Source organism: Varroa destructor, unplaced genomic scaffold (genome assembly GCF_002443255.2).
Source record: "Varroa destructor unplaced genomic scaffold, Vdes_3.0 BEIS01000001.1, whole genome shotgun sequence".
Lineage (NCBI taxonomy): Eukaryota > Metazoa > Arthropoda > Arachnida > Mesostigmata > Varroidae > Varroa > Varroa destructor.
The window spans coordinates 44745065-44771830 of NW_019211454.1; the positions used below are offsets into that span (position 1 = coordinate 44745065).

Below are 26766 nucleotides of genomic sequence, written 5' to 3' on the forward strand. Positions count from 1 at the left end.
ACTTGTAGCCAAAACATGTACACTACCCAATGATGTTCTACTACTTACACTATCGATCCTGTCTTGAAGTAGGTGACACTTCTTTAAACCTTTTTGCTTTTAAGCTTCTTCTGCCTAAAAAGAAGGTTTGACGGAGCTCTAACTAGGTCCAGTTTTACAGCTCCGGTAAATTGACTAGGATATTAAAGTATCAGGCCAATGTTAAATGGAGCCACTAGTTAATCGGAAATTAAATAAGTGTTTTTAAACTTTTGGAAAAATCCTCCGATTAATACATAAGGCAATTTTATATAACGTAACTACTGCGCACGGGCTATGTGTGCGTCACATCGCACTTCTTACACGCCAGGATATCTTTCAGGGGTTAAGTGGGGAAAGTTTGCATTGGGGGTTCTACCCCATTGGTTCGATCTCGTGCTTTTGATGTGTTATCCTTTGAAATGTTAGCCACTAAAGGTTTCGAAATGTTGATGGAAGATATTAGCTTGGGAACGCAAGAGTTTGGCAGGGTCTCCTATTGCAGGACGGTCTACGCCAACCATCAAATGTTTTACTGCGTTTTGAATTGATGCAAAGCAAATCATCTTCCTTAATAAGTACTAGTACTTCATTTACAACCAGTGGTTACGCTAATGATCAGTATAAATGATTTATTAGTTAGTTTCGGTCAATACTGAGTTACCTATTTCTAAGTGAAGCCTAAGATTATTTGCGTGACTTTACTGTACCGGTGAAAATTGTCAGATGCTGTTTCAATAAATTAAACGCGGTCTAATTATACCGAAAAATATAAATTATATATATAAAATGGCTTTTGATTACAACCGCATAAACTGTGCCACCTACATAGATTTTACTTATTGATTGAGTGGTAGCAGTTAATAAAATCTAGCAGGTAGCCAAATTTTCATATTACATAAATTAATTTTATTATTAACCTTTTATATACACATGTACATGGACCTATCCTAACTGTGGCTCATTTATTAGACAGTGTCATTAGTTACCAATAGTCAATGCCGTAAATCCGTGAGATACGGGAAACTGAGCGACAGTGAGGATCTACTCAGACGTAATTCTTCGGAATGGTTCCAGGCGACGCTACATCCCTTAGTAGCGTCATCTCGAAAATCTCACACCAGTCGTTGATGTATCCTGAGCTCCTGCTATTACAATTCTCCGGACAGCTTGGTTGAATGATGAAATGAATCTAGAGGATCAGTAAGACATATAATGGTACTTTGCAAACGAAAAAGGCTATGGCACGGAAAGTAGCGGGAACGCTAAGGGCTTTGATTGGCATTGGGTTCTTGGTTAGCAATTGTTTTGTTGAAGTGTCCGAAGCGCCATTTTTGTCGGTTGTTGTCCTCGTCGCAAAACCGCATCAAAAGTTTGTCCTTTGCGAGCGACATTTCTAAGCATTTGCGACTACTTCCATGTTGAAGTAAATTTGTCTGAAAAAGGAGGAAAATACGAAATTGTCTATAGTACTGAAGTCCGAAAGTTTTTTGATTTGCAAGTCTGAACAAATGCATAATGATACACTTTGTTTGAATGAAAACGTTTATAGTAAATGAAAAGATGACTGACTCACTAAAATATACAAACAACAGATGACTTAGCCAAGAAAAAGATCATAGGTCTATAGGTAGGATTTTATAAATTATGAATTCAACTTACAACAAATTATTAGGTAAATGGAAAATGCGTCAAGAGTTAAACAGACTTATTAAATTTTGCAGTAGGGAATACAGTATCTCTCGTTTACGCGTCCAGCGGGTCATATAAAACATAATATATAGACAGCTAAACTGTCACATTGTTGTTGAACGGTGTTCCTCTGCGCACATACTCTGACGCTACAGAGATGTCGTTAGAAACTAACTTATATTACAGGTGTTTAAACTTTTCCATTACCAAACACGGTCCTGATATTCGTTCGTCACTGCACGTAGTGACCGTAATGGACAGCTGCATGCAATGCGGCTTCTAAGTCATTCAGGAAGGAAAATTAACACAAATAAATCATACGTTCTTGAAATCGACTGCACCAGAAGTAAGGCATATAGGGGATGTTATGCAGGAGCACAAGGCGATGACGACACTGCGCTGTTAAATAGTAATGTCTTATAATGCTATAGGGTAAGCAACTTCTTATCAATGACAAAGCCTTCACGAGAGAAACAACCAGCAGCCAACTAGCTCACCATCGCTACGATATATGCTGCCGCGTCTATTCCTTTTGTCAGAGTTCCGCAAGGGAGTCGTAGCTCTAGTCAAGTCGAAGCAGTGCTTCGCGAGAAGACACGCTTGGCACCGTCGGTGCATGAAAAGCGTGACAAATGTGCATAGCTCGAACACGGGCCCTTGAAGATCCCTTATTAAAACGAACAACGGCATCACATGAACAGCCTCCATTGCGTAACGCTTCGTATTGGATAAATCTAAAGGAGAAATTCAATATTTGCTCAACTACAAGAGCCTTCTTGTGTACTCCAGGGGTAGCTGAGACACTCTTTATGGTGGGTCTGTTAAAAATTTCGTTTATTAGAAAAATTGTAATTCGCCCATTTTTCTTGGTATTGAGTTCAGTAATTTTAATCTGGGAGCGAAAATCACTTAATGCAGTATCTGTACGACCGGTAAGGTTCGAGTTCAAATTTTTTTGGCCGATTTTGCGCGGAAAATGGGATTCCTGAGGCGCCAATGGCAAACGCTGGTAGCGCCGACGTTCTAACAAACCTTTCTTCTTAGTTTTAAGGAAATTCAATTTTCTATGCTGCACTTGACATATCGAATACTGTCTCCCAGCTACCCCACGTGGGTAAGCGTGAAACAAGAGCGGATAAGAGCGAAAAACAAATAATACCGAACCCTACTGTAAAATTGCACTAAGTGTAAATAAGAAGATACCCCTATGATACCCCCAAAAGGTTGTAGGTAATAGTGAGACTAACGGTGGCGGTATTTGTCGGTAGGTGCTTTATTCATGTTGATCCAAAGAAATAACTGCCCATATTTGAACATCTTTTATGGAAGGGTTCCTAGTAACTAAATAAATCTGAATCCGTTCGAAACGTTTCATGGCTCTACATACTTTGATCGCAAAAGAAGCCAAGACTACATTAGGATAACGGAAAATTCAGTTAGCTTATCAATATGGCAAACGGTCAGTCGGAATACACGTTAGTCATGCGCATGCCCTCAGTATGATACGCACCTCGTATTGGTACACCCAATATTGATTTCCTTTTGAGCCGTGACACGGATAAAGTATAACATCCGTCCCTGCAAAATCAAGACATGCTTCATCCCGTCTGATTTCGCCATTTTTCGAGAATAACCAGTACTGGTTACCTCCCTGGTTGTGACAGGGGTACAGCCCCACGGGCTTATGCATTGCGTCTTTGCCGGCGGGGCTGTAATCATCAAACAAGAAAAACAAATTCATATAGTTCGTATGGCGAATATTTACAGTTAAGTGGATAAGCAGAATTTTGAGTTATGAAAAAGATGTTTCTATCATAATATCGTACTATTGTGGGGAACATCTCTACTATTATCGTTCCTGATTTATCAATTAGGCAATATAAATATTAAGGATATATCTCGAAAGAGTTACCAGATCCGAAACAAATATTGGACTTTAGATTTTAGAATTATACTTGCATATTATATTGCCACTATACAGGGTGTTTTAAAATTGCGTGAGCTTTAATTAACCATTTGCCGTAGCGAGCATGCGCTCGTGTGCTATACCTGCTGGTGGAAAAAAAAACCTGGAATAAAACAATAAGTTCATTATGGTGAAGTACGGTACGTCGTTTTTGAAACAGTAGTAGTAACGATCGACTATTGCTAGTCAATATATTGAGACAGAACGAAGTCCAGCTGTTCTGCCGAGGTCCGATTGCAGTTCGGGAGAAGTTGACGGCTTACGTTATTGTTGCCAGTCTTCACACGGCGTTTGAAAAATCTGAGGAAAATTTCTCTAGGGTCATCCTCAATAGAGTTTAGATTTAAAGGGCATGAAAGTTCATCGAGATGGCTTGAAAAGTCATTTTTAATGCACCGACAAACGACTGTATACATAAAGTAAACAGCCGCCTTAAAAAGCAAGATAGCCATTATCAACTGTGCTTTCTGGCATTGATTGCGCTTATTGACCGTTTCGAGCCCTTGTATTTTTGAGACCTTTGGCTTGAAAATTTAGACAGGCTAAAATTTATTGATATGTAGTGTATTCGATCGCCACGTTAGCTGGTTTACATTTTTACCAATAGCAGCTTGGTGCATGATTTTTATTTGCGGATAAAAACGAATATTTTAAGGTTAACTTATATGTGATTTTGCAGTCGCAGTGAAAAGTGCTTGTTTTAAATAAACATGATTATCGAAAATTTTTAGCGCATGCAAACAAAAATCGTTGAAATATTTGCTTTGCTTAAATAGGTCCTAAGAAAATCTAGTTTTAGATGCTCTACCTTGCGCTTATCTGCTCGCCATACAGGAACAAGCATTTCCGCTTCTTTAGCTCTTTTAGTCGGTACAACCGTATCTCTTTTTTTTTTTTTTACCTCGAACACCGATACGTCGAGGACCTCCGTGCAGCCTTGATCAATCAATAAAAGAACGTATTCACACACACCCCGCATACCCTAGTGTACAATCAATAGTAGCAACACAGGGTTCCACCGTAATGAAAGTTACGACAAAGTTCACTCTGGAAAATGATGGAACGCTCATCACTGATATTTGCGCCTTGATGCTTCCTTTTCTCCCCGAATCGTGCCGACGGCGGATCGAAAATATAGCCCGATCCGACGTGTGCGCACATGCACAACATGATCAGCACAGATCCATGGGCGAAGTCTATGATTATCTAGTCGCTTATGTTATTTTGTTGTTCCCATCTGCTGCTCTCCGTATCAATGTAGCTACTTGCTCTGCTGATGCCGCTTACATTGTATCTTTTCATTGAAACTGTCCGATCTTTCTGCATCCTAGAGCAGGTTTTTTGCTTTCTCTATGACTCTGACACAATCTTACGCTTCTGCCTTTCTATCGCCGAGACGTTTCCGGCGTCTCTGTGCCGTAAGCTCCTACGTACACTAATGAATACTATACACAATACCCTGCAAAATAGGTGTAACATATATAACGCTTCGTAAAAATGCCACACTCTTTTTTGAACGCCTGGTGTTATGTAAGCCGATCACCTTAAATCCAGTTCGCCTAATTATGTTTCAAAGGAAAATTAGGGATTAGAATAAAAAAGGAAAAACACGCGCAGATCATAGCGGGTTAATGAAACACGGTATCCATAATGACTGATTGTACTAGTTTGCTTCATCGCTCTTTTTGAGAGCGCTTCAGATATTTGCCTCTACATTTCTAGTCTTGATATGCTTCTACTCTAAAATTGTTTTAAAAATCACGGTTTTAGTTATTCGGAGAAGCGGGACGCCGTCAACATTTCGGGTTCTTATCTCCCACCGCTCGGACGGCAAATCGTTGTTGCAATGTTTCTCCTCCTGGAGATCCGATGCTGCTATCATAGCAGATTATTACTGCGATCTTGGGATCTTCATACGTGGGTTAGCCGAACCTCTGCAAGTCTAGCGTCATTCAAAACCTTTGATAAGTCCGAGTTCGTACACAGAGGTCTCTCGTCGCCAGCCGAACAAGCAGGAAAGCAACGAAGCGTAAAACGAATAAAAGATCTAATCTGTTTTATCAAAATATAGCTTTCCTATTTCTATAAATCTCATGCCTGAAAGGAAACTTTGAAATCAGACTCTACTCTAAAACCTGTAAAATATCGTTCAAATGGTTACTTACAATTGCAATAAAAAGCTAGACGCTGACAGAACGCATATGATGCTACGAATATGTGGAGTGGTCCCGCGACAGCTACGTGAATAACGTATTTGCCTGCTTATAACGTCATGGTTTAGGTTTAGATTTGAGCAGAAACATATGTTTCACTTCGTATCGGGAGCCGTCTGTCTGATAGAATGCCTAACAGCGACACCGGACGGAAAATTCGAAACAAAGAGGGACCCCAATAGCAGTTACTACCAACTTATATTAAAAAACAGTTATCCACAATGCGCACGATACATTGCTTTGAACGGGCAAATAACACAGAAATGATTAGGCGGCTTTTGAATATGCTGTCACGTCGGTTGGCACGAGCGATGCTATCTTTTATGCAGAACTTCATGTCTATAAAACACACGCTATAAAACAGGAGTGCCTATGCACCCGATCGTACCAACACCTACCACACATATTTTCCATTTGTATCTCTTTGCAGTTTCGCCAAGAAACTATGTGGAACAATGCCATATCATGCCACAAAAAGAGGAAACTCAATGCCATAAACGTCACTATAAACGGATAGTCCCTATCTGAGTAAGGAACGAATGAAAAGTATCAGGTAGACCGGACCGTCGCGGGTTGAACTGGAGAACGCGGACGTTCATCCCTTTGTGCTATACACCCATTTTCCAGCGGAGCAACGTCCTGATTAAGTTGCTGCCTAGGTGCCTCTGTACATGAGGCAAGTTACAGCACTGCTTGCGTTGGAAAACTAGCGCAATTTAAATGATGGGGAGATCTGCCCGATGACCAAAATATATACTGCAAACGCTATAACTGACCAAAGATGCATTAAAAATTATGCCTATTGTAAAACAGAACGTGTGTAGAATCTTCGAAACGTCTAGTTGCTGGTGGAGGCGCAACGGTGCAATCGTTGATATCTCGTTTTATGACGAGAATCAGGCCAATCTCATTGACGAAACCCATAAACGAGTAGCCACTTTGACTCGTGCCGTGTCTGCATGGAACCTTTTCAGAACCGAGAAGCGGAGGACCTTGTGTTGGTGGGAGACCACGAAATATTTTTCTACAATTAGGAACATCATTCGCGTAAATATATGTGACAACGAAGAGCCGAACAAATGTATCGTCTTCAGGCGTTTTCCACTAGCCTCTTAAAAAGGCCTAGTTAATCATGGGTAGTGCTATATGATTAGTTGTCTACGAATCGTTACCAGGAAAAGCCGACGCGTAGCCGATCCGATACGTTGAAGTGGTTTCCATGTCCGCGAAACTGACGACGACTCTATGAAGTATGCATTTTTAAGGATAGTCGGTTCAAACTTGGCTTATTCATTTTATCTGTATCTCTTGTATTTATATTAAGGTACTGGCAAGAAAATAGTAAAAATGCATTATAATAAAAAGCAAAAATAAGGCCGCTCGAGCAACTGGATCCCTGTTCGGATTGAGCTGTCTATACATACTAGATTAAAAGGTGTCTATGGTTACGCAAAGCGTTATCGCTAACATCGAAAAACACAATGAATATAACAGAAAGATAGCTATATAGTTACATAAAACATACTAGATATGTGCCGGTAGGTAAGGTAAAATCTTGAATAACTATGCGATCTGGCGTAGATATTACTAAGCACGTGCTTACAATTGATCGGAATTACACAAGTTCACGTTTTTCTTACTGCGAACTAAATTTATTTATACTAAAAGATTAACTTTCTATCTAGTATATCACTTAATCGCGAAATGTAAATAGCTACACGGTTCAAGATGAACCTTGTGTGTATTTAGAACACCAGTTTTGCGCTGTTATTATGAAAATTCGCAAGAAAATAAGCTTAACGAACTGAGAGAAAACGGAGATAACAAGAGCGAGGTTGCTGGCCTATCTGATCAAATTAAATAGATTTTATCTACCTGTCAATGCACATCCCGCCGGTGCCGAGGTTCCGTATCTCACCGGATGCAACGGCATCTCCAGGAACAAACAGTTCTGGGTAGATGGTGCGAACAAACCACGAGAATGGTTTACAGTCAAGTCCTTTTCGCAGAGCGACTCGTTCACTTATGTCACCGTAATCTCCCTATTAGAGACCAATACAAAAGACAAATATATGTTTTCGTTCTTGTTAGCTTACTAATAACTAATAAGAACCAGACAACGTTCGGGTTAAGATTGTGAAGCTAAAAAAACGTTCTATTCTCGAACCAGAACAATGCAAATGAACAGAGGAAACCATCTCGGAAATCTCAAACTTTCGACAAATAGTTCAGACCTCTGCATCTGGGTAAACAACCCAGTTAGGGGAAGCCCCGCCCACTGATTCGGTCGGTGGCTCCAGCAACTCCCTCCCTGCCATTCTGTAGTACAAATAAAATCCTAGATGGATAATATAAGGGGAGCTGGGGATTAGAGTATAGGAATCTTAGCAGAAGCAAACTCAACCGTCGGGGTCTATCGCCTCACTTGGCCTACATGAACGAGCTTGTATTTTAGTGATGTTCGATCGTACGTTAACTGTATTTCCCAAATTTTCAACAAAAAAAAAAAGAAAAAAATCCTTGCCCAGTAGAGCTCCACAGCTGCTAGTACACCCCTCACTGAAACACGCGTTGCTAATTTAACTTTCAATTTAATGTACACAAATAATGTATTAGCAATAATTAGCATAGGTCTGAGTGGCTTTTTCGGCATATCAATAACAATAAGGAGTTTTGCTATTGCAGGTCCGGATGATTTGACCAAATCTCGTGTTCTTCATTCTGCTAGCCAAGTATTGCGCAATGTGCGATTTATGTTAACATTAATCATACGAACATCTATATGATGGGGTGAACTTTTCCTACTTTTGGTAACCTATTTTTGGCTCGAGCGCAAAGATTACGTAAACATAGGATAAATAAGTGCTTCTCTCTAGGTTAGCAATCCATACTGAAGTTAGCTGCGTCCAGACTACTATGGGAAAAGCATGCATCGACGTTACATCGGTTGCGGCCTTTAAAGACTAAGCAACTTCCCATTTGCAGAATTCGTGAGGGCATCATCTGCAAGGCTAAGCTTAACAGGAGCCAAATTCGCCTCAGATGGTCATCATCATCATCGTCGCTAGAAACTTTATTGATGGACGGCTGTTTGAACCTCGTTCTTCTTCGAAGAAGCTATGAATCTTCTCCGTTGGTACCCGTTAGTAGCAGTAGTAGTAGTGATGCGGTACGCCAGGGCTTTGGGTAGTAAAGTAGGAGCGCTTACTGTTATTTGCAAAAAAACAACTAGCAGTCATGAATTCGGGCCTGGTGACATCCACACGTTGACCTCATCGATTGCCAGCCAGTCTGCACCCAATGGTGGAACTGAATCACAATTCGGTAAATCATCGGTGGTTGTCCTACATGTTCAAGCTTAAGCATGAAAAAACATATCAAGCTCAACGTGAGTACTGCCTAACATCCTCTATATTCCCCGCTGAGAAATAACTGTATTGATATTTCGCCGGATCGTCTATTTGGAAATGAAATTAGCAGTGGAAGTTCAGTAATCCTTTGGGAAAACTCAAACCGTAGATTGTTAGAAGCCAACGCATTTATTATATTGAGCATCAGAATATACGCGTTGGTTGGCGCATACCTGCTTTGGGCAAGCTTTAAAAAAGCTTATTTACGGTGCACATTCTTGTTACTTCAATGTTCGTTACTGTAATTTACTTTTTTTTTTCATCAAATGCCGTCATAACGTTGCCGAAAGATGTATTAATATACATACATACATATAAAGCCAATGTGTATTAACTTGCCAATGTGTATGAACGCTGCTGAATAATTTCGCAAAGTTTGTTATTGCTAGTAAATTCGGCAACAACTTAGATTCATTCGAACTTAATCCTAATATTATCAATCAATACGGGTACATGATTCTACCTACCAAGTCATTGCCAATACGATCGAAGTAGTACTTGGCGAAATCGTCCAACCAAACCTTCGCCAGACGGACTGAGTTCCTTTTCAAAACGTTTACTCCCGAACGCCACTTGTACGGTGACCTTTTGCGGAAGATATGGCCTACATGCGAACAAGGAATTATCTCTAAACGACCGCCGCACATCCAGGTCTGCGAACGTCCCAAACCAGATCGAGTAAGAAATAATTGTTACTGATTTTTCAAAATCATCTGTTTACACATCGATATAGTATGTATGTATGACTGTACAATGTAATAGTTTCATAGTAAAAAGGTAGGATTCGTAGAATTACTGTAGAAAGAAATAATGCTAGCTTTAATATTCCTTACCAGTGAATCGTGTGAAAAAAAGTTAACTTTTTTCATCTTTATTGTATGATAGAAATGATCTAATAGGAAATGATCTAGTAGTACACTCTCGTGGTCAAGTAGATTTTGTATATTTTGCCAATCATCCCAAATCAATTCTGTATTTAGAAAAGTCTCCCTATTTAGCTACAAATGCCACAGTGAACTGGTCAGAAAAAGCAAAGATTGCGAATGAATCTAAAATGAATCCGCTTCCACTTGTCGGCATGACGTTACCTATTAGTAAAACAGATTTGGGAAAAGTAGGTAGAGCTAGATTAAATTTAAATATATTTAGAGCAACCAGCTACAAAGGAACTAATTTAAAAACGGGCATGACTAATTTACCTTGAAGGATAGCTCGAGGTTTTCGCCTCCCCAGATATCAAAACCGGAGTCGTAAGTTCCGAGCTTTCGAAAAAAGTTAGCGTCGATTGAGAAAAGACCCCCCGCCATCGTTGGACTTTCAACAGGCATCCATTTCTTGTATCCAGCTTTCACTATTCTGGAATCACAATGACCAATTCCATTAGACAACATTTTTTTTGTTTGATTGAGCGTATTTCCTAATACACACACACACACACACACACACATACTTGATAATGTATCAGACAGAGAATACGCTGTAGTCTAAATAGATATATTGCAATACAATAACGCATTTACTATAGATAGCGTATATTCCAGTAAGTCAACGAACAGCAGGATCATTCAGGACATAAGTCTACCTCGTTCAAAAGGATAAGAACCAATAAACGCCAATCTGTCAATTAACTTTCATAGATCAAGTTTAACTCACGGTGGGCCCAACTTCCTATCGGCAAGTGTCCGCCAACTCAAACGAACTCAATTAATATGCCATTAAACTGCTAATTAACTACACTGACTATCCCCAAAAGTGATCATGGTATCCTTGACGGACATGAATGCGTGCGCGCTGTCTATCACCGATTATCGTCCTGTCCTCAGCGACGTGGCTTTTCTAAGATATTCCGCGACCACTTGCTATTTCGGCGCAATCAATACGTTCAAAAATCTCCTCTTCACTGAACGAGAACGATGACGATAATAAAAAAAACATCGTTTTATTCGTAAAGCGTTCTTCGTTACTACTAAATTTAGAATATTTAAACTATACGCCGTGCCATTTTACTGAACGTACGTTGTGTTTTGTGCAATAAGGATTGCAAACGAGATAAATATTAAAATCGACAATTTATTGGGTCTATTTTCGGTTACGAAATATACATACCTTACGCCAGAGTGACACACACACACATACACACACACACACACACCGGCATGTACGCAAAAATGTAAATAGCAAGCTTGACCAGTGTATTCCCTGTAACTATCGATCTGCTTCCGATTTTTCAATACACAATTTCGCTCACCGATCTGGAATAGAATGCCACGAGAATTGAAGGCTCCAATCAAATCCTCCTACGTTTACTTCGGCACTTTCCTTCACATTGTACTCGAGCGTCTCATCATTTATTACATCGATGACAGGACAGACGACCGTTGTCGGGTCACGTGCAATCCGATCCAATAGCGGCTCCAGCCAGCCTTAGGAGGAAAAAAGTGATCGATCACGTTTTTTACAATCATGCACAACAACCATTCGAATAGGCCATAGTGGGTCCTTGTACAGCGCAAAAATCTAAACCGAGACGAGCCAGACAAAATACCTTCAGAATTACGTAATTCTGACGTGCATATAATTAGCTTGCTCAATCTTAGGTAAATCAGCCGCGCAATGCAAGATCAATGTACTCCGTGCAAATATCCAATAATTATATTAAACGTTGAAAAACACTTACAAAGCCAAGCATTTCAGAATTATTATAACGTATATTTAGGTAGGACTATTTGAACAAAATTCAACAGTTGTTGTCATATTTACTGTATTTCATTAATGCTGAGTGGCAATAGTTCATCCACCTAAGAAACAATACCATAACGCAAGACACTACTTAGAAAATCGCATGTTCAGAACGTGGAAGTACCAATAAAACAAACTACTTTTCAGAAGACTATTTATATGCGAAAATTTAAGCAAATTTGTTTTAATTTTTAAATAAAATTACTAGACTCAGTATGCCTCATTTGATCGATGAGGTCCTTCCGTTTTCCTGGTAACACCGTAGGCCTAATACCGTAATCCTTCTAAGATTTTTTTGACAGAAATTGAGACAGGTGATTTCTACGTTTTTTTTTTTTCATTCAAGCACTATTGTTTTACAGGGACTAAAACAGATGATGGTTTGATAGTTCAGGATTCGGGGGATGCATGAAGATTTGCCATCTGAGGCCTTTCAGTCTTTGCCGGCCAGCTAAAGATGCATGTAGCCTGGCGCTGTTACGGCAGAGGACGACACCTTTTCTGTTCACTAGTACCGATCGAACGTTTTCAGCTGCCTGTTGTAACTATGCCAATTGCTAATAGTGGAGGTCTGAGTCAATCATGTTGCCAGGCGGCAGCATATAGCATCATTTTTCTTAGCGTACGTTCGAGATCGTGGAGCATATTAATCAATTTTTTGTCTTTCGTAATCGACCGCATTGCCTCGATTTCGCACTTCCATAGAGGTTCACAGATAGAAATAAGATTGAGGTAACTCTATTCGCGTGGTATTTAAGCACCGAGCTCTTTGTAACCAACCTTCTCAAACTATTAGATAACGCTTGGAGATATTTAGTTTCTTGGCGATATGATGGCTACCGCTGCTAGGTAGAAATCTTGTTGAACCCTCCCTTTTATGAACTTTATCTACTTTTACCGTAACTAGACATTTTGAGAAAGAAAACGACAGGACCGTCTTTGGGGATTTTTTCCAATTATAAACGGCAGAAGTTTTCTGTGCGTCTGTACAGCATTTGTGAGAAAAACATAAATAGTAGTGAATCTTCAAGGCGCTCAATCTCAAGACGGACAAAAACGCTCGAACGATACTCCATAATTTAAATTGTGACTTGGAAGTTGTCTAGCTAGAAAAACATACAATGAATTAATGCGCTGTTACCAGTGAATTAGGCGGGATTTAAAATTGAATAACTTTTGAACTAGTTAAATTCGAATAACTTTTTTAGTATGAATTAGGGATATTTTTTATTTTTCACAGTTATTCTAGCGCCAAGTGTGTGTGAAAGTTGTATTTTTTTTTTTGTAGGATTAATTGTAAACATTGTTTAAGAATTCTAAGATTCTCTAAGAAAGTCTAACTATATGTGTTTCAATGACGTAAGTACTCTGCTTCTCGAACAATAAAGAGACCCTTTGCGTCGCCACTGTCGAACAACGAGCATTCCATTACTTTGGAAAGCTGTAAACCAGCCCCTATTTTATTACACCAATCGAAACGTGGCTAGAGTGGCTAAAGATTGTGTGTGTAGGAAGATATATTTACAATACTAAATGTTAATCATTTACTGGATTCGGGATAATGGGAACGCATTTCTATACAGTGGACTCCGTTAGGCTCAATTTACGTAGTGAACAACTGACAGACGTTGCGTGCTCACTCCTCATGAATGAGTATCATTTGCGACGGTCGTCCGTAAAGCGCACATGTTGCAGACAACTTTTGTGTACTTATGATATAATCCTAAGACTTACTCAGCTATTTGACATCTGATTGCGAGTTCCGATTCAGGCAACCTTGTCAGTCCTATCCCTTAAAACGTACCGCTACATCTGAGATTTAAAGGCTGTTTCCTGTGCTAAAATGAGCAAAAAAAAAGACAGGTCTCGAGACTTAGCCGTAGACGATGTCGAACGAAAGTCTTGCAAATTAATAATACCAATAGTTTTTAAGGCAAGTTAGGCTAGAATGTTTTACGATAATATTCGCTAGAGGTACATCTTTTCCCGCGCTCTGGCAGCCCCTGCTCGGCCATATAACTATTATTAGAGCCCCATATGCTATTTATTTACGACTTTTCGTAGTAATCTAACGGTGGAATATGTCTACCCACTAGTTACCCTTTTTAGAGCATAGAAAGCCCCTGTAGTCACGCGGATTTCTATCGGGAGAATAAACGGGCTGAAGCCGACATTGTATATTCCTTTGCTTAATTGAGCAGGTTAACAAAAAATAGCGACGAGCTCTGGCGTTTTCATCAACTAACGAGACTGCATGTTTTCGATTGCTGTGCTATCGGTTTATGAGTCCCTTGGGGTATTTGAGATAGCGGGCTGCATAACAGAAGATGCCCCTCTGTCCATTGCAAGTACTGGCATCACCTTGCGTCCGAATTTTCTCGTCATTAAACCACTTTTGCCCTAAAACGATGCTTTCGTGTCAGCCTGGTCTTTTTGCAGCAGTCAGTAGAAATAGAACAACATCGATGACCAAAGGCTCCGGAAAAGTTTTTCTCAAGTTCCGAAAATTGTACGCATTACCACACTCATTTAACTGGCCTGAGGTAAGTACGCGAGGAAACGCTATTCAATAATTCGGTTATAATTCTGTAACACGTTACATATCAGTTAGGTGCGAGTTGTAACTAATAAAGCCCTTAGATTCCGAGCTCTGCTTTCGTAATAAGCCTACTCGGCAGTGCCCATGCATTCTTGTTTTTAAAAATTGACACCTGGTTAACCCCTTGCTAGTTTTCAGCACTTCAATCTCCGTGCCTGAAACGTTTGCGCCATTTATGTACTGTACTTTCGTCTAACGTCTTCACCAATCTTCAGTAAACCTCCGCAAAGTTGTTGCCTTCGAGAAAAAGTTTGGTCACTGAGAATTACTTTTTGAAACAAAATTCTTTATCTTTTTCAACTAATTTCTCGTGGAGTAAATTTGACCGGTTTTTAATCACAGGTCTGTAGAAAATTAATGTATTTATTGGTCACATTTTGCCCACTAGGGCGTAATTCAAAGGTCACAACCTCGATATCCGCCGAATTCACTTGTAATTTTGCCATAATATGTTGTCGCTAACAAAACCTATACTACAGACAGACACGATTACTAAAATTACAACCTACAAACATAACGTAACTTGGCTAGATAGATAATAGAATACTAACCGACCATTTACTACGTTTCAACATAGTTGGGAAAGTGGCTGGTTCTCAATTTCTATAATAACGTACTATTACTGCACTGGCTGACCCACTGCGACAACACGAGCAGTTTCTATTAGGGACAAAGGATGATCAAATCCAATATCCCAGCTAAGCTTCGTATGTTAAGCGCCTACGACACCGAGAGGCTGGATGTCACGAAGTTTTTACATCGGCTCCAGGTAGTGCAGGGCTTCGGGCATTCGCTAAATATATTTCGCCGGCTAGGCGACTACTATCTTTTGCCTTCAGCTTACGCTAACGGATAGCAATAAGTGATGATGATGGTCCAGTGCGCAAACGGCTAGCAAAGGCCGCGACGGTTCTCAATACGGGAACAACGGGGAATAATAGGAACATACGCCTACTCTATCAACATGGCATACACACACGCATACGGGCACATTGCCGGAAGCCTATGATATTTGTCGTTGGGTAACTAACTGTAACTGCACGACAAGGTCTGAAAGAATCTACTCACACGTAACGTTGCTTTAGCGGCCGATTCGGACAAATCCAGTCTATGACAGGCTTACCTTCGGTACACTCAACGTGCGAATCGAGGAACGTTAAAACTGGAGCTGTGGCCTTCTGTGCACCGAGCAGCCGTGCTCGAATTAGGCCTTCACGTTTTGTTGCTCGCACGATATGCACTTTCGGGTAATCGGCCATGTAGTCTTCCAAAGGTTTCTGTAAGTTAAGGCATGTCGTAGAGCAAACTTATTGAGTGTGTGATCTACTCAAAGATTGAATCGAATTTGATTTTTTCCAGAATTCATTAGTATCATGTTTGGATAGAAGCCTAGCTGATACCTACATGCACTTATGAAATTTTATAGCTTCGTAGGTCATCTTGGTTATAAAGTAAAATCAAGGTCTTTTTGAAATTTATAGGCAATCAACAATATCAATTTTCCGCTTTCCTCCACGTAGTTCCACTTGCACAATGAAAGTACAAGCGCGAACCTTTATATGTTCCATATCCGAAAAGTCGTCAACTAGGATGATTTCCTTGATCAGAGGCGACGGCGATCGGTCCAGAATCGAGTGCACAGTACGCAAAAGGACACTCCACGCCTCGTTGTGGAAGCACACAATTACTGAAGTAGCGGGCAGATCCTTGAGGTAGGCCATTGGCCGGCATTCGGGGTACCGCATATCAGGTAAGGAACGATGCACGGAAATTAGGTCCGACACATATGAGTTAAACGCATTTTGTTTCCAGCCTTGCTTCTCCTATTGAAACAATGCAGGAATCGTGTGCAGAATTAGCGCTATGCACTATGCAAACAAAATGCCAGATGTATATATACATTCTAAGCTCTAAGCAACGTAACCTTCATTGGAATGCTATTTAATGTGATTTTCTAGGCAGTAAAAGCTTTGCTGACAATAACTTGTTTAATGATTAAGATAGTGATGCTGCTTAAAGTAATTTTTTAACCGTAATCAAGCGGAATCATTCCATAGGAAATAAATACGAAGCGCGTTAACTTTAACTAAGAAAAATACTATAAACTCATCTTAAAATCATGTTGCATTAGAACGTTTATATACCCACTTACGCCTTATTGTGAAAGTGATAAATATCACAGATAAACTGTCGGCCATTAAATAGAGTAGAGTTCAAAGGTAATATAGATCTACAGGCTCGTAAAAGGTCACAGGGTGGAATAAACGATCACTGGCAAAGCAGGGACAATTTCAATAGGAATTCATTGTTCTAGTTGGAATCTAGACCAGAATCTAATTGGCGTTTGCTGAAACGGCGCAAACAACGGATTTACTGGCCCCTTCAAATAATGAGGGCCTTCACTCCTTTAGGGGTACTAGATAGGGCGCAGTAGGTAACCTAAGATTGGTTTTATTGTAATAAGACATGCTATTTGTGGTGTTCACTTTACGTATATCTAGCAAGCAATTTCTGAAATCAAAAAATTACCGTTTGCCACTTATTACGTAGTATGATACAATATTCTAAACTTCGAATCGTTCAGGCTGGCGTATGACGATCGAAGATCTCATACCATGATAGGAATAATGTTTAATACTGTCGTTTCTAAATAGTAAGCTTCATCATCAGGCGGTACCATTGGCGCGCTGTAACGTCAAGCGATCTGCCTTATCGCGATTTCCATAATGAGTCTGGAACGATTTGTATTCCCTTGAAAGTCGTAACGTTCAACGAGATTTCAAATCACGCGCCAAATCAGACACGAATTGTTAAAACGAAGCGTTACTGCCATTACTTCTATATGGAGTACAATGAAAATACGCGAAAAATTGCGCATGACAGGCCTAAATTATATTCATTCAAGAAATGGGCTAATAATAAATATGGATCATTACAAACTTCGATAGAGACTAGCCGGTCAAAAGAAATTACGTTATAGTTTGGCTAGGTATGATGAAAATCATTAACTTCAAGCTTCCGTTTGGCACTAGCGTTATCACTGTTTGGAATGGCGTCAGGGCGTACGAACGCATTTACGTGTACACATCTATAGAAAACAGAGTTACCAGGAAAATTATAATTGTATATTTGTATAGCTATTCACTATTCTTCTATATAGGCACGCACCGTCTTGTGCATGCCAACGTTATAATACTCGAAGTTTGCGAAAGGAAGAAAAACGCCGTTGTTCGTTCATAATACATTGCTATTCATACAAAATGGCCTTGTTAATATTACATGCTGTCGCAATGAACAGCATCTGTCATCGCTTATTGTCGTCATCGTTACCATCTCTACCAAATATGTACACCCATGTGTCCAAGGACGGTGTAACACAATGCACATTTGCCTATACTCGATCTCCTCATGGTGTTCTACCGACAAATGCTGCACAGAGCACTTACATCAGCGATTCCCTACCACCATCATAAGCAAATAGCGCTAATTTTATAGTTACAGTAACCCGCCAAACCATGACGACAAAAACAGCAACAGCACCAACCCGCAAGTCGACAACAGCGATGAAAGAAGAAAAGTGGCAGAAAACGCCGGCTCTTTTCATGACATTTGATATCGAATTATCCACAACGGGAAGATCCTGCACCGATGTCCACGCTGCCTCTCGAAGTCGCTGCCGCTAGACGACCGGTATCGGTAGCGCCAGCAGGAGTCAGAGAAAAGCGACGCCAACAGCGTATTCAAACTATACAATTCTTCTGCCTCACCCCTCCTAACCTTTCCTCCCCCGTCGTTCCCTTTCCGAAGTCGCCCCAGCCAACGATGATTTTTTACTCATAAATTTCTCCACCTCATCGAACAAAGGAACATGTCATTATGGACAAACGTGATCGTTGTTGGCGAGATACCGTCTACGGCGTCTGTGTGAATGGTTCATCGGTTGAGCTCAGCTGTGCTTTGCAACGGCCGGCCATCTGACCGTCTCGTAGTCGGCGTCGAAAAAGCGTCGGGCACTTGCGATAGTTTCGCTGCTGGCAGCAGTGGTATCGAACAGCGTGCTCCCGTTCGTGAAAGGCCCTTCAACTGTACGCTTATTTGGCCAAAGATCCAGAATCTACAATTACCTAGCTATGCCTACTTGCAATCCTACTGCCCGTCGTATTATGACAATGGCGCAATCATTAATCGTGGCAATTTCGTTGTACAAGAAGAGGAACTGTTCGCTTGTTCGATCAAGGCAGGCTTGCCGGTTATCGCGCATGAAAGGGTTCTCGTCGCACGAAACATGGCGCTTGTCAACCAGCCTGTTACGTTGCTGGCAATATGTCTTGCCGAAGCCAGTGAGACTGCTATAAATGTCGCGGCCATTGTAATGGCAACGATTGGCACCACACTACTATGACAACACATTTTTTATCGAAATTTTCTGGTTATTTTACAAAATGTAATCGTTCCTTTCAACAATACCTAAGCCTCGTACTAGGTAAGCGATCGGAAGGTTCAATAGCGGCAACACAAGGCTGCGAACAGAAATTCGTCTGCTTTATGAGGCTGTTAGTTATGACGTATCGTATTGATTATATACAATTTCAGAACCACTGCGCTTATTTCGATGGTTTTATTTACGAAGTGTTGGCTTACGATTACAGAAAAACAACACGACAAGTTTAGAAAGACAGATCTGTTACTAGAAAAAAAGTTTTAGGTTCTTTATATCCTCACAGCTTTTCTAGCATGTAAAGACTGCACTCCCCATTTAAAAGTGACATAACGATAAAACCGCCATTTAGAGCACTGGCGAAACGAATGCGCACCGTTGAAAAGTCAATCAAGTGAGGTTAACTTACACCCAGTCATACTTACTCCGTAAGACGCTGTGGGTATGGTAGATGCTCACAGAATGCTCCAGAACTTAAACTACCAAACTATGAATACCAAAAAAAAATGCCCCGTCTTATGTTGCCTAAAAATATTTGCACATCTATTTAGCTCTCTACGAGTAGTCTATATTTTGGATTGTTAAATTGGCAAATGATTCTTTGCTAATTTACATCAATTATTATGTTTATTTGAATTTAGCTTACTCTATGTCCTGTAGCGACCGCCAGTTGAAAAATTAATTCTTATATAAAAGTACCGACTGACAGTTCAAAGCAGGCCACGAATGGGCTCTAAAGCTTCCTAAATTTACACTGGAGTTTTTTCTTTTCCTAAGTCGTATCGCAATTTTCAGATGTACATAGGACAAAGTACACATGATTAAGGCTAAAATGATTTCAACACAAGAATGCATAGCTTTCCGGCTAATACTGGCATGGTCTTAAATGGCACGAACAATATTGGGTGACCTAATGTTTGCTGATTCTAAAAATCAGATACTATATTTGCTTTGGCTGGTGGACGTAACCCTGTCGTAAAAATAAGTAGTATACGAGAGATATGCTTGCTGACGCCCATACCTTAGCTTTTTCGACGGCTGTGAGGTCCTTTAACTTCACGGGCAGGCCCATTTCGCCGGGTCCGTTCGGGTTGCGTGATGGCGACTTCTTTCGCGACTGGTTAGCATCATCCAATTTGCTTCGGTCCTCTAAAGCCTCAAGTTCGTTGTCAGTGTCACCGTTTCGGCTATTCTGATTCGATACGTCCTCGTGCCAAGGCAACTTCTGCCGTAGCCTTCGATGGCCAACGAACGGCTGTCCTTTATCTGCCTCCTGAGAACCAAGAATCTTCTAATGGACTTCACTAAGAAAACCTTTAAGAGGAACTTGAAAATGAAAAATGACATTTCGTCCTCCGATTGACCGTTTACTATTCTTTTGTTTTTTTCTACGATTCTACTGAAACGTTATGCCTTCTATGCCAGCCTTTATGTTTTTTGTTTTACGTCCGGTATCACCGTCAAGCACTTCATCGGATGCGTGGTTGTCAGCGCAAAACGAGGCCTGTCTCTGACTGGGTTCGAACCTAGGCTACCAACGGCGAAGTGATAATAGTAATCTCAATACCGTTATAGCTCATACTAACTCCCAACGCGTATCTGTCTCACTTTAGAGGTTCGCTATCGAGCCTAGTATCTTATTAGGTATTGTATGTACTATCTGTTGTGTTGAGAAATTCATGCTTTGTCAGATAGCAGAGTGGAAATTTGTGGAAAAATCGAACCCAATAATTGGTTCCCTACGACATATACGAGGCAAAAATTGCCTCTAAGGTGTCATGTGCCGCAGGATGCAATCTTTCGTGTTACCAGAAGTCGACATTACCTTAACGTAAGAAAAATTCGACTCTAGTCCACTCGTAGTTCTAGTATAAAGAAAACGAAATAAGCCGAGTTTTCGTTAGTTCTTCGTGTGTTAATGATGTATTACATCGATTTTAGCTGAAATTAAATCAATATAAATTATTCATATTTTCTTTTGAGGTGTTTTTCTTTAGAAAAGATAAATATATATAGAGAGATGAAGCAAAAACCACATATCTCTATTGGGGCAGAAATTATGTATATTAATTCTGTAAATAGTTGAAGTTGTTTGCTATAAAAAGGACGTTATTGTAACGGCCGCCTAATATATATATTTTGGCATAGCGAAGAGCTTCATGTATGTGTGCTCTGACTAACAATGAAAAGTGCACTGTTTCTACATTGTTATCAATATTACATACATCTGCCTTAGGGCATCAGGTTTTCCTTGACCAGCATTTACTGACCATCCCATCATCCGAACCATTTCTGAACGAGGCTTTGTAATGAACGGTAGGTCAATGCTTCTCAGGGATTAATGCAGAGTATTTGCACCGGCTTTGTGACACTGTATATAACATATTACAATGGATGAATCATTGCATCGTATGAAAATTGTAATACGGTGTACGTACATGCGGATAAGTGAATACAGTAAACGTTTATAAGTACTACGTGTAATAGTAATTGTGTGCTATATATTTTATTCGCGGAACGTAAAAATGTGAGCAACAATCGAATCAAAGCAGACGGAAAAGCATTCGCTACGCTTCGCGCTATGAGACACTTCTTCAGAAAAATGAAGAAAACAGCCACTGGGTACTCGTAGTAATTATCCAGAATACTAGATACACTGTAAACAAGCAACCAGCATTAACAAAGACAGGGAAACCGCAAGAAATTAAGGTTTTCCTAACGAAACAGTCACAAAGCAGACTCGTACGTATGTTGGCGTATTTGTTTGAATCTTCATAACGGCTACCACTTTAGAACATCGCCCACCTCTGCACTACTCAGGCCAACATGGATCTCGTGTAAGCCAATTTAATTTGTTCCTACAATAACATATTTTGGCTTTGTTTCTACAGTTGTTTCTACGTTGTCTATATAAGTCACTGACGAGAAAATGTAGAGACTTTGATGTAAGTTAAATCGGATGAAAAACATACGTATAGAGTCAAATACCCGTTCCCCGCGGACCTATGGTTTATAGTAATAGTAACAGGCTACTTCGGGGAAATCCTCGTGCAAACTTACCACATGGGGCAGAAAGAGTTGAGGTAGCGCTGATGCCTCGAGAACTTCGGTGGCACGCGATTTGGACGAGAGAACAGCGAAGGCGAACGACGCCACCGTCCACGAGCCAAACAGAAGTACGAACCCCTTGAGGAGGAGGGTTCGACGCCGATTGGAGATCATGACGAACTGATCAATTTCGACGGAATCGCACCAAGGACGACGAGAATTTAGAGGCGCTGCTATTCACAGCTTTATGCGTCGCCTCTGCCAGAAAAGAAGACAAGATCCACAGTTGTCGCAAGGTTAGTTTTCTTTCCTTTCAAGTTGAATTGAAAAGATCCAGAACTCAAGTTCAATTCTGATTCTGGCTCTGAAGTGACACAAAGTAAGTGTTCTCGTACTGTGTAAGTAAGTGCGTCATGTAATAACATGAATTTAGTAAACTTGTGCGAACAGCGGCTTCGAATTATTCTACGGCTGCAGAAATGACTATCGGACACCCTGTAATTATACCGTTACTCTAGGTGTTGGCGTACTTTCTAGCGGTTTCTATAAGTGTTGTTCTAATTAATAATTTAATAAAAGAACCAAGCTGAGCTCAAAGGCAATTAAACGCAAGACGCATGTAAAAAAGCCTTCGACTGTTCTTAGGTCGATCCTGCTACGTCGTATGTTCACGATATCTTATAACATGGAGTAACTATGAAGCCGGTGGGTTCGTCAATTTACTTCTAGTAGAAATCGCATGCTTTGTTAGAATAAAGTTTTGTTTCAATCAAAAATGAATGTAATATACATACATAGCAGCGTCAATGAGCACTTATGGATTTTCTATACATATACATGTGTATATATATTATCTGATAGCACTAAACACACACAAATATACAGTAGTAAGCCATATCTTGTATCTATAGATAATAGTTGAAGTATAATTTGAGCATATTTGGTTTTGCTCTGGAAGTTCAGCGAAACAAATTAGCCTATCTTCGCGAAAATTGTCGTAAACCTTAATGGCGTCCACCGTTAATTTTATTTAGTTTATGGCATTTTTTCAGTTTCGAAGATCTTGATTGTGGCGTGAAACAACCGCGTAGTTGCACGTCTCGTTGCACGTCGACATGCCAAACTACTAGTGACAATTATTCCTCTGAACTTGGTTTTATTAAACAAAGTTTGCTTTCGTATAGAATAGACGGCTGTCAGTTTCCACTTCTCATTATTGCGTGCAATGGTCGCTTTTTATGGCCAAAATAGCTTGGCCATTGTCACACACCGCAATAAGGAAACTGCTTCCTTTAGCTACCGTATTCATCGTATTGCTGGCAACTTCAAATTATCACACGTTTCGGCACATGTTTAAACAGTAGGACCTTGATCGCGTTAGGAACAGCTTTTAATAGGACGCACATCTGGCTAGGAAAACGTAAAGTATACCTTAGTCGGATACGCTGCGTTGTTTTATAGTATACTGAGGTTATCAAAAAAAAGAAATGTTCTTCAGGCTTACTATCTGCGCTCCAAACTTCGACAATCGCTGACAGCGAATAGATATGCAAAAGTTGCGCACAAAGACGCCCACATTGAAATGGTAATAGGATTTGTAACGATCTTTGTCGTACGCCAACAAAACCGATGACAAATCATTCAAAAGGGCTGCTATGCATGGTACCTTTTAGTCATTCTATGAATGTAAAGTACATGAACGAAGATTAGATTGATACCAACAAACTGTACTGCTGACGATAATCTCATTCGGGCTACGAGCCGTTCGACGCGAAATAACAGAGGGGCAATAGTTGTCTGCTTTGGCCTAACACGAGCCGGAACCCCACTTGAAACCGCATAGTTAATGGCGAGGTTGTAGCACGACCTGACTCCGTTCGACCAATATGTGTAGGTTAATAGGAACACGGACAGAAAGCTTAAAAACCTGAACATGATTTACTTAGAGGTGCCTGCGTCGATGCTCTAATAGGTATGTTATATGGTAATCAGCAGCTGAACTAGCAGCTGTCTCGGTAGAGAAATCGCTGTCTTTTAGAAAACATAATAAATAAGTTATCGATGCTATACGGTTTCAGCTATTATACTGGACAATGAATGTAAAGAGGTTTAGCCGCGTCTTTCTTCTCTGAAAATCAGAGAAAATCTCGATATTTACATAGCGGGCATGACTTTTATCGGCGATTTCGTTCATGTCTAAACTTCGTTACGTATTAAGGTTTTACGGATATGCAATGGACGGAATTCCTGCATTGTCGAATGTCTGGAAATGCCTACAGAATCAACGATCGATCGTAGCAAAGCAAACATTTTATAGGTGTACCTTTGATTTTTTTTTCAGAATAATAAATAAGGTCGCGATTCAATTTTCCATGAATACTAAGCTAACAATTCGAAATTATTTCAATCTGCAGCCTAGTAATAGGTATGCTATCGAAATTCCCTGTAGCTATGCTACATATTTCCACTGACATTATGTCAGCCTCTTGACGAGTCCCTTAACGCTCCAGGCAACCGCTCAAGGCATTAAAAATTGTATTTGTTTTAGCGAATAATGCAATGATTAATCCATGTAATCCACTCGAACCATATCTATTAAAATTTGTCCTGCTTCTGACAGTCCTCCCTAGGCTTCTTTCCCTTATTTGCTTTGCGGTTCTCTTCTGTTTTTTCTACGACGTTTTCTACGACGATATACGTTGTTACGAGATATGTTCTTATGGGACGATTCGCGGTTGACAAATGCGAAACAAACTATGCTATGTAAGTATAGCACGTTACGACTATTTTTTTACGAAAAAGCTTAGGCACATCTGTATTTAGTACGTCGTTTGTTATATCATACTATTCGCTATGTTCAAACCGAGCCTGACACGCCATGGGTACAAAGCCTAACAGCATAGGTACGATGAATCGTACATAAACAATTTCCTCGAAGCTGGCAGGTACCGCCATGCAACATTACTAAACGATATGAGCCTCAGGTGTACAACTATTAAATGAAAAATAGAAAACAATATTTCAAACTTTGCACCCAAAAACGCAAACATAACTGCCCGCTTCCAGCTGTCACCGAAAAATTTGCTCTCAGGCTTCATCACACCCCATGATTTGTAATATGCCGGAAACTTTTGAGTATACAGCTAAATCGGCCGGATGAAGTGCTTTTCAGAAAACACAAATACAATATTAATTATAGATTGCATTGCGAAATTCGTTTGAGTGCTGATTATCAGCCTCATCCTTTTCGCTTGTTATCAGCTGTTGCGAAATTTTCACCAGCCGTAAACCTCCCAACCCCACGAGCGACCTTCTCTCGTCACCCGAGCTATGTACTGTACACGCGCTGATCACTGAGAAGCAACGTGTTTACGGCTTACGGTGTCATTAATAGTAGGCAGTACACAAAAACACTCGTCAGGTGCTGCCATAATGTCTTATAAGTGGCTGTATATGTCCATCTGATGAATATGCTGCAATGACGTGCCATCACTAAATTTTTCCCTCAGCCCGCCTGCCCAGATATGAAAAACCGTTTCGCCATTTACGGGTCGACGGCCCTAGCAAACAGACATTGCATTTTTTGTACTAAATTTTATTCAGGCGCATCATCGGTCTTCATCAATATGTCGACGCAAAATGGCCACACGGTGGCGGCGCTCGCACACCCTGAATCCCCACCAAAACCCCCGGCTGCATTCATATTGTCACTAGAAACGCAGAAATACTGCTAGCGGCAGTATGGTGACCCCCGCAAAAGTGGCAGCTACATCAGGAGTAGCAGCACATCCGTGTGCAGAGATTACTGCTGTTCACTTCACTGTGATTACTTCGATGTTCAGGAGATATTAACGTGATTGAGGAATAACGACGGGATTGCGCTGCGGCCCCGTCCACTAGACCGCTCACGTTAGTAAGGTTGAATGGGAAGCACATCTTAAAGGAAAATAAATTACATTTTTATTGAAAAAATATCTATTAATTGAGTCAATGCAGACAAAGATTTTTAACTGATTTGTGGTAGTCCTTACTGAACGCAGCCATTCCTTTTGAAATGTTGAGCTTAAGTTGAAAATGCATTTTATATATAGAAAGGGGCAAAAGTTTCTTAATAGCTTCAAAAATAACTTGTTTTGGGAATCGTTATTTAATATCTGTATATAGCAGACGAGTAAAACATGACCTAAATTAAAACAAAGACCCTTAGACTTTTATTCCGCCCTGCATATCGTCTCTCGATATATAAGCACTGGAATGCGTATGCTTGGCAAAACTGGAGGTACAATGTACATGTTTGTAAAAAAATTCCCAATAAATGTAGTGAGATGTAAACTTCACTATACATTAAAATAGGATAAAACATTTGCTAAAAAAAAAGAAGCCAGGTCTACTTAACCCGATTAGCATCACAAATACATTGAACAATGTCTCGCTGGGCTAGGTTGATGTATTTCGTAAGATTTATGTAACTTCATTTTTCCTTTGTCTAAACCTGACAAAAGCATCCCAAGGCTGGTTCGTCTCAACCTCTACGACCCAATAGGTCTGCCTGTGCCAAATCAGTCACCCAGTATTTATAGATGTTCATGTCTGTCCGCGTACGCATGCTGTTTGTTTCCGTCCGCTCATCTAATAGATATATA

General features: G+C 40.3%; 1 protein-coding gene and 1 long non-coding RNA gene across 5 annotated transcripts in view; one reads left to right on the forward strand and one right to left on the reverse strand.

Moving 5' to 3' along the window:
* Positions 1-904: 904 nt before the first annotated feature.
* LOC111251380 (putative polypeptide N-acetylgalactosaminyltransferase 9) overlaps positions 905-26766 on the reverse strand; it is a 50563-nt gene continuing 24701 nt past the window's right edge. Inside the window, exons 2-11 of one of the 4 annotated variants that reach the window (XM_022807939.2) lie at positions 22136-22381; positions 20097-20348; positions 16191-16460; positions 15761-15914; positions 11548-11722; positions 10499-10655; positions 9767-9952; positions 7765-7931; positions 3221-3419; positions 905-1454 (exon numbers count right to left, since the gene is read on the reverse strand). In XM_022807939.2, the coding sequence (XP_022663674.1) occupies positions 1284-1454; positions 3221-3419; positions 7765-7931; positions 9767-9952; positions 10499-10655; positions 11548-11722; positions 15761-15914; positions 16191-16460; positions 20097-20348; positions 22136-22297 (1893 nt within the window). In that variant the 5' untranslated portion in view covers positions 22298-22381 and the 3' untranslated portion in view covers positions 905-1283. The remainder of the gene's footprint in view (positions 1455-3220; positions 3420-7764; positions 7932-9766; positions 9953-10498; positions 10656-11547; positions 11723-15760; positions 15915-16190; positions 16461-20096; positions 20349-22135; positions 22382-26766) is intronic. The other 3 variants (XM_086975181.1, XM_086975221.1, XM_086975130.1) reach the window with 3 other exon arrangements.
* Positions 7024-9780, forward strand: LOC147758695 (uncharacterized). The gene is made up of 3 exons (XR_015317738.1): positions 7024-7139; positions 8575-8633; positions 8875-9780. It is a non-coding gene; the product is annotated as an uncharacterized LOC147758695 (long non-coding RNA).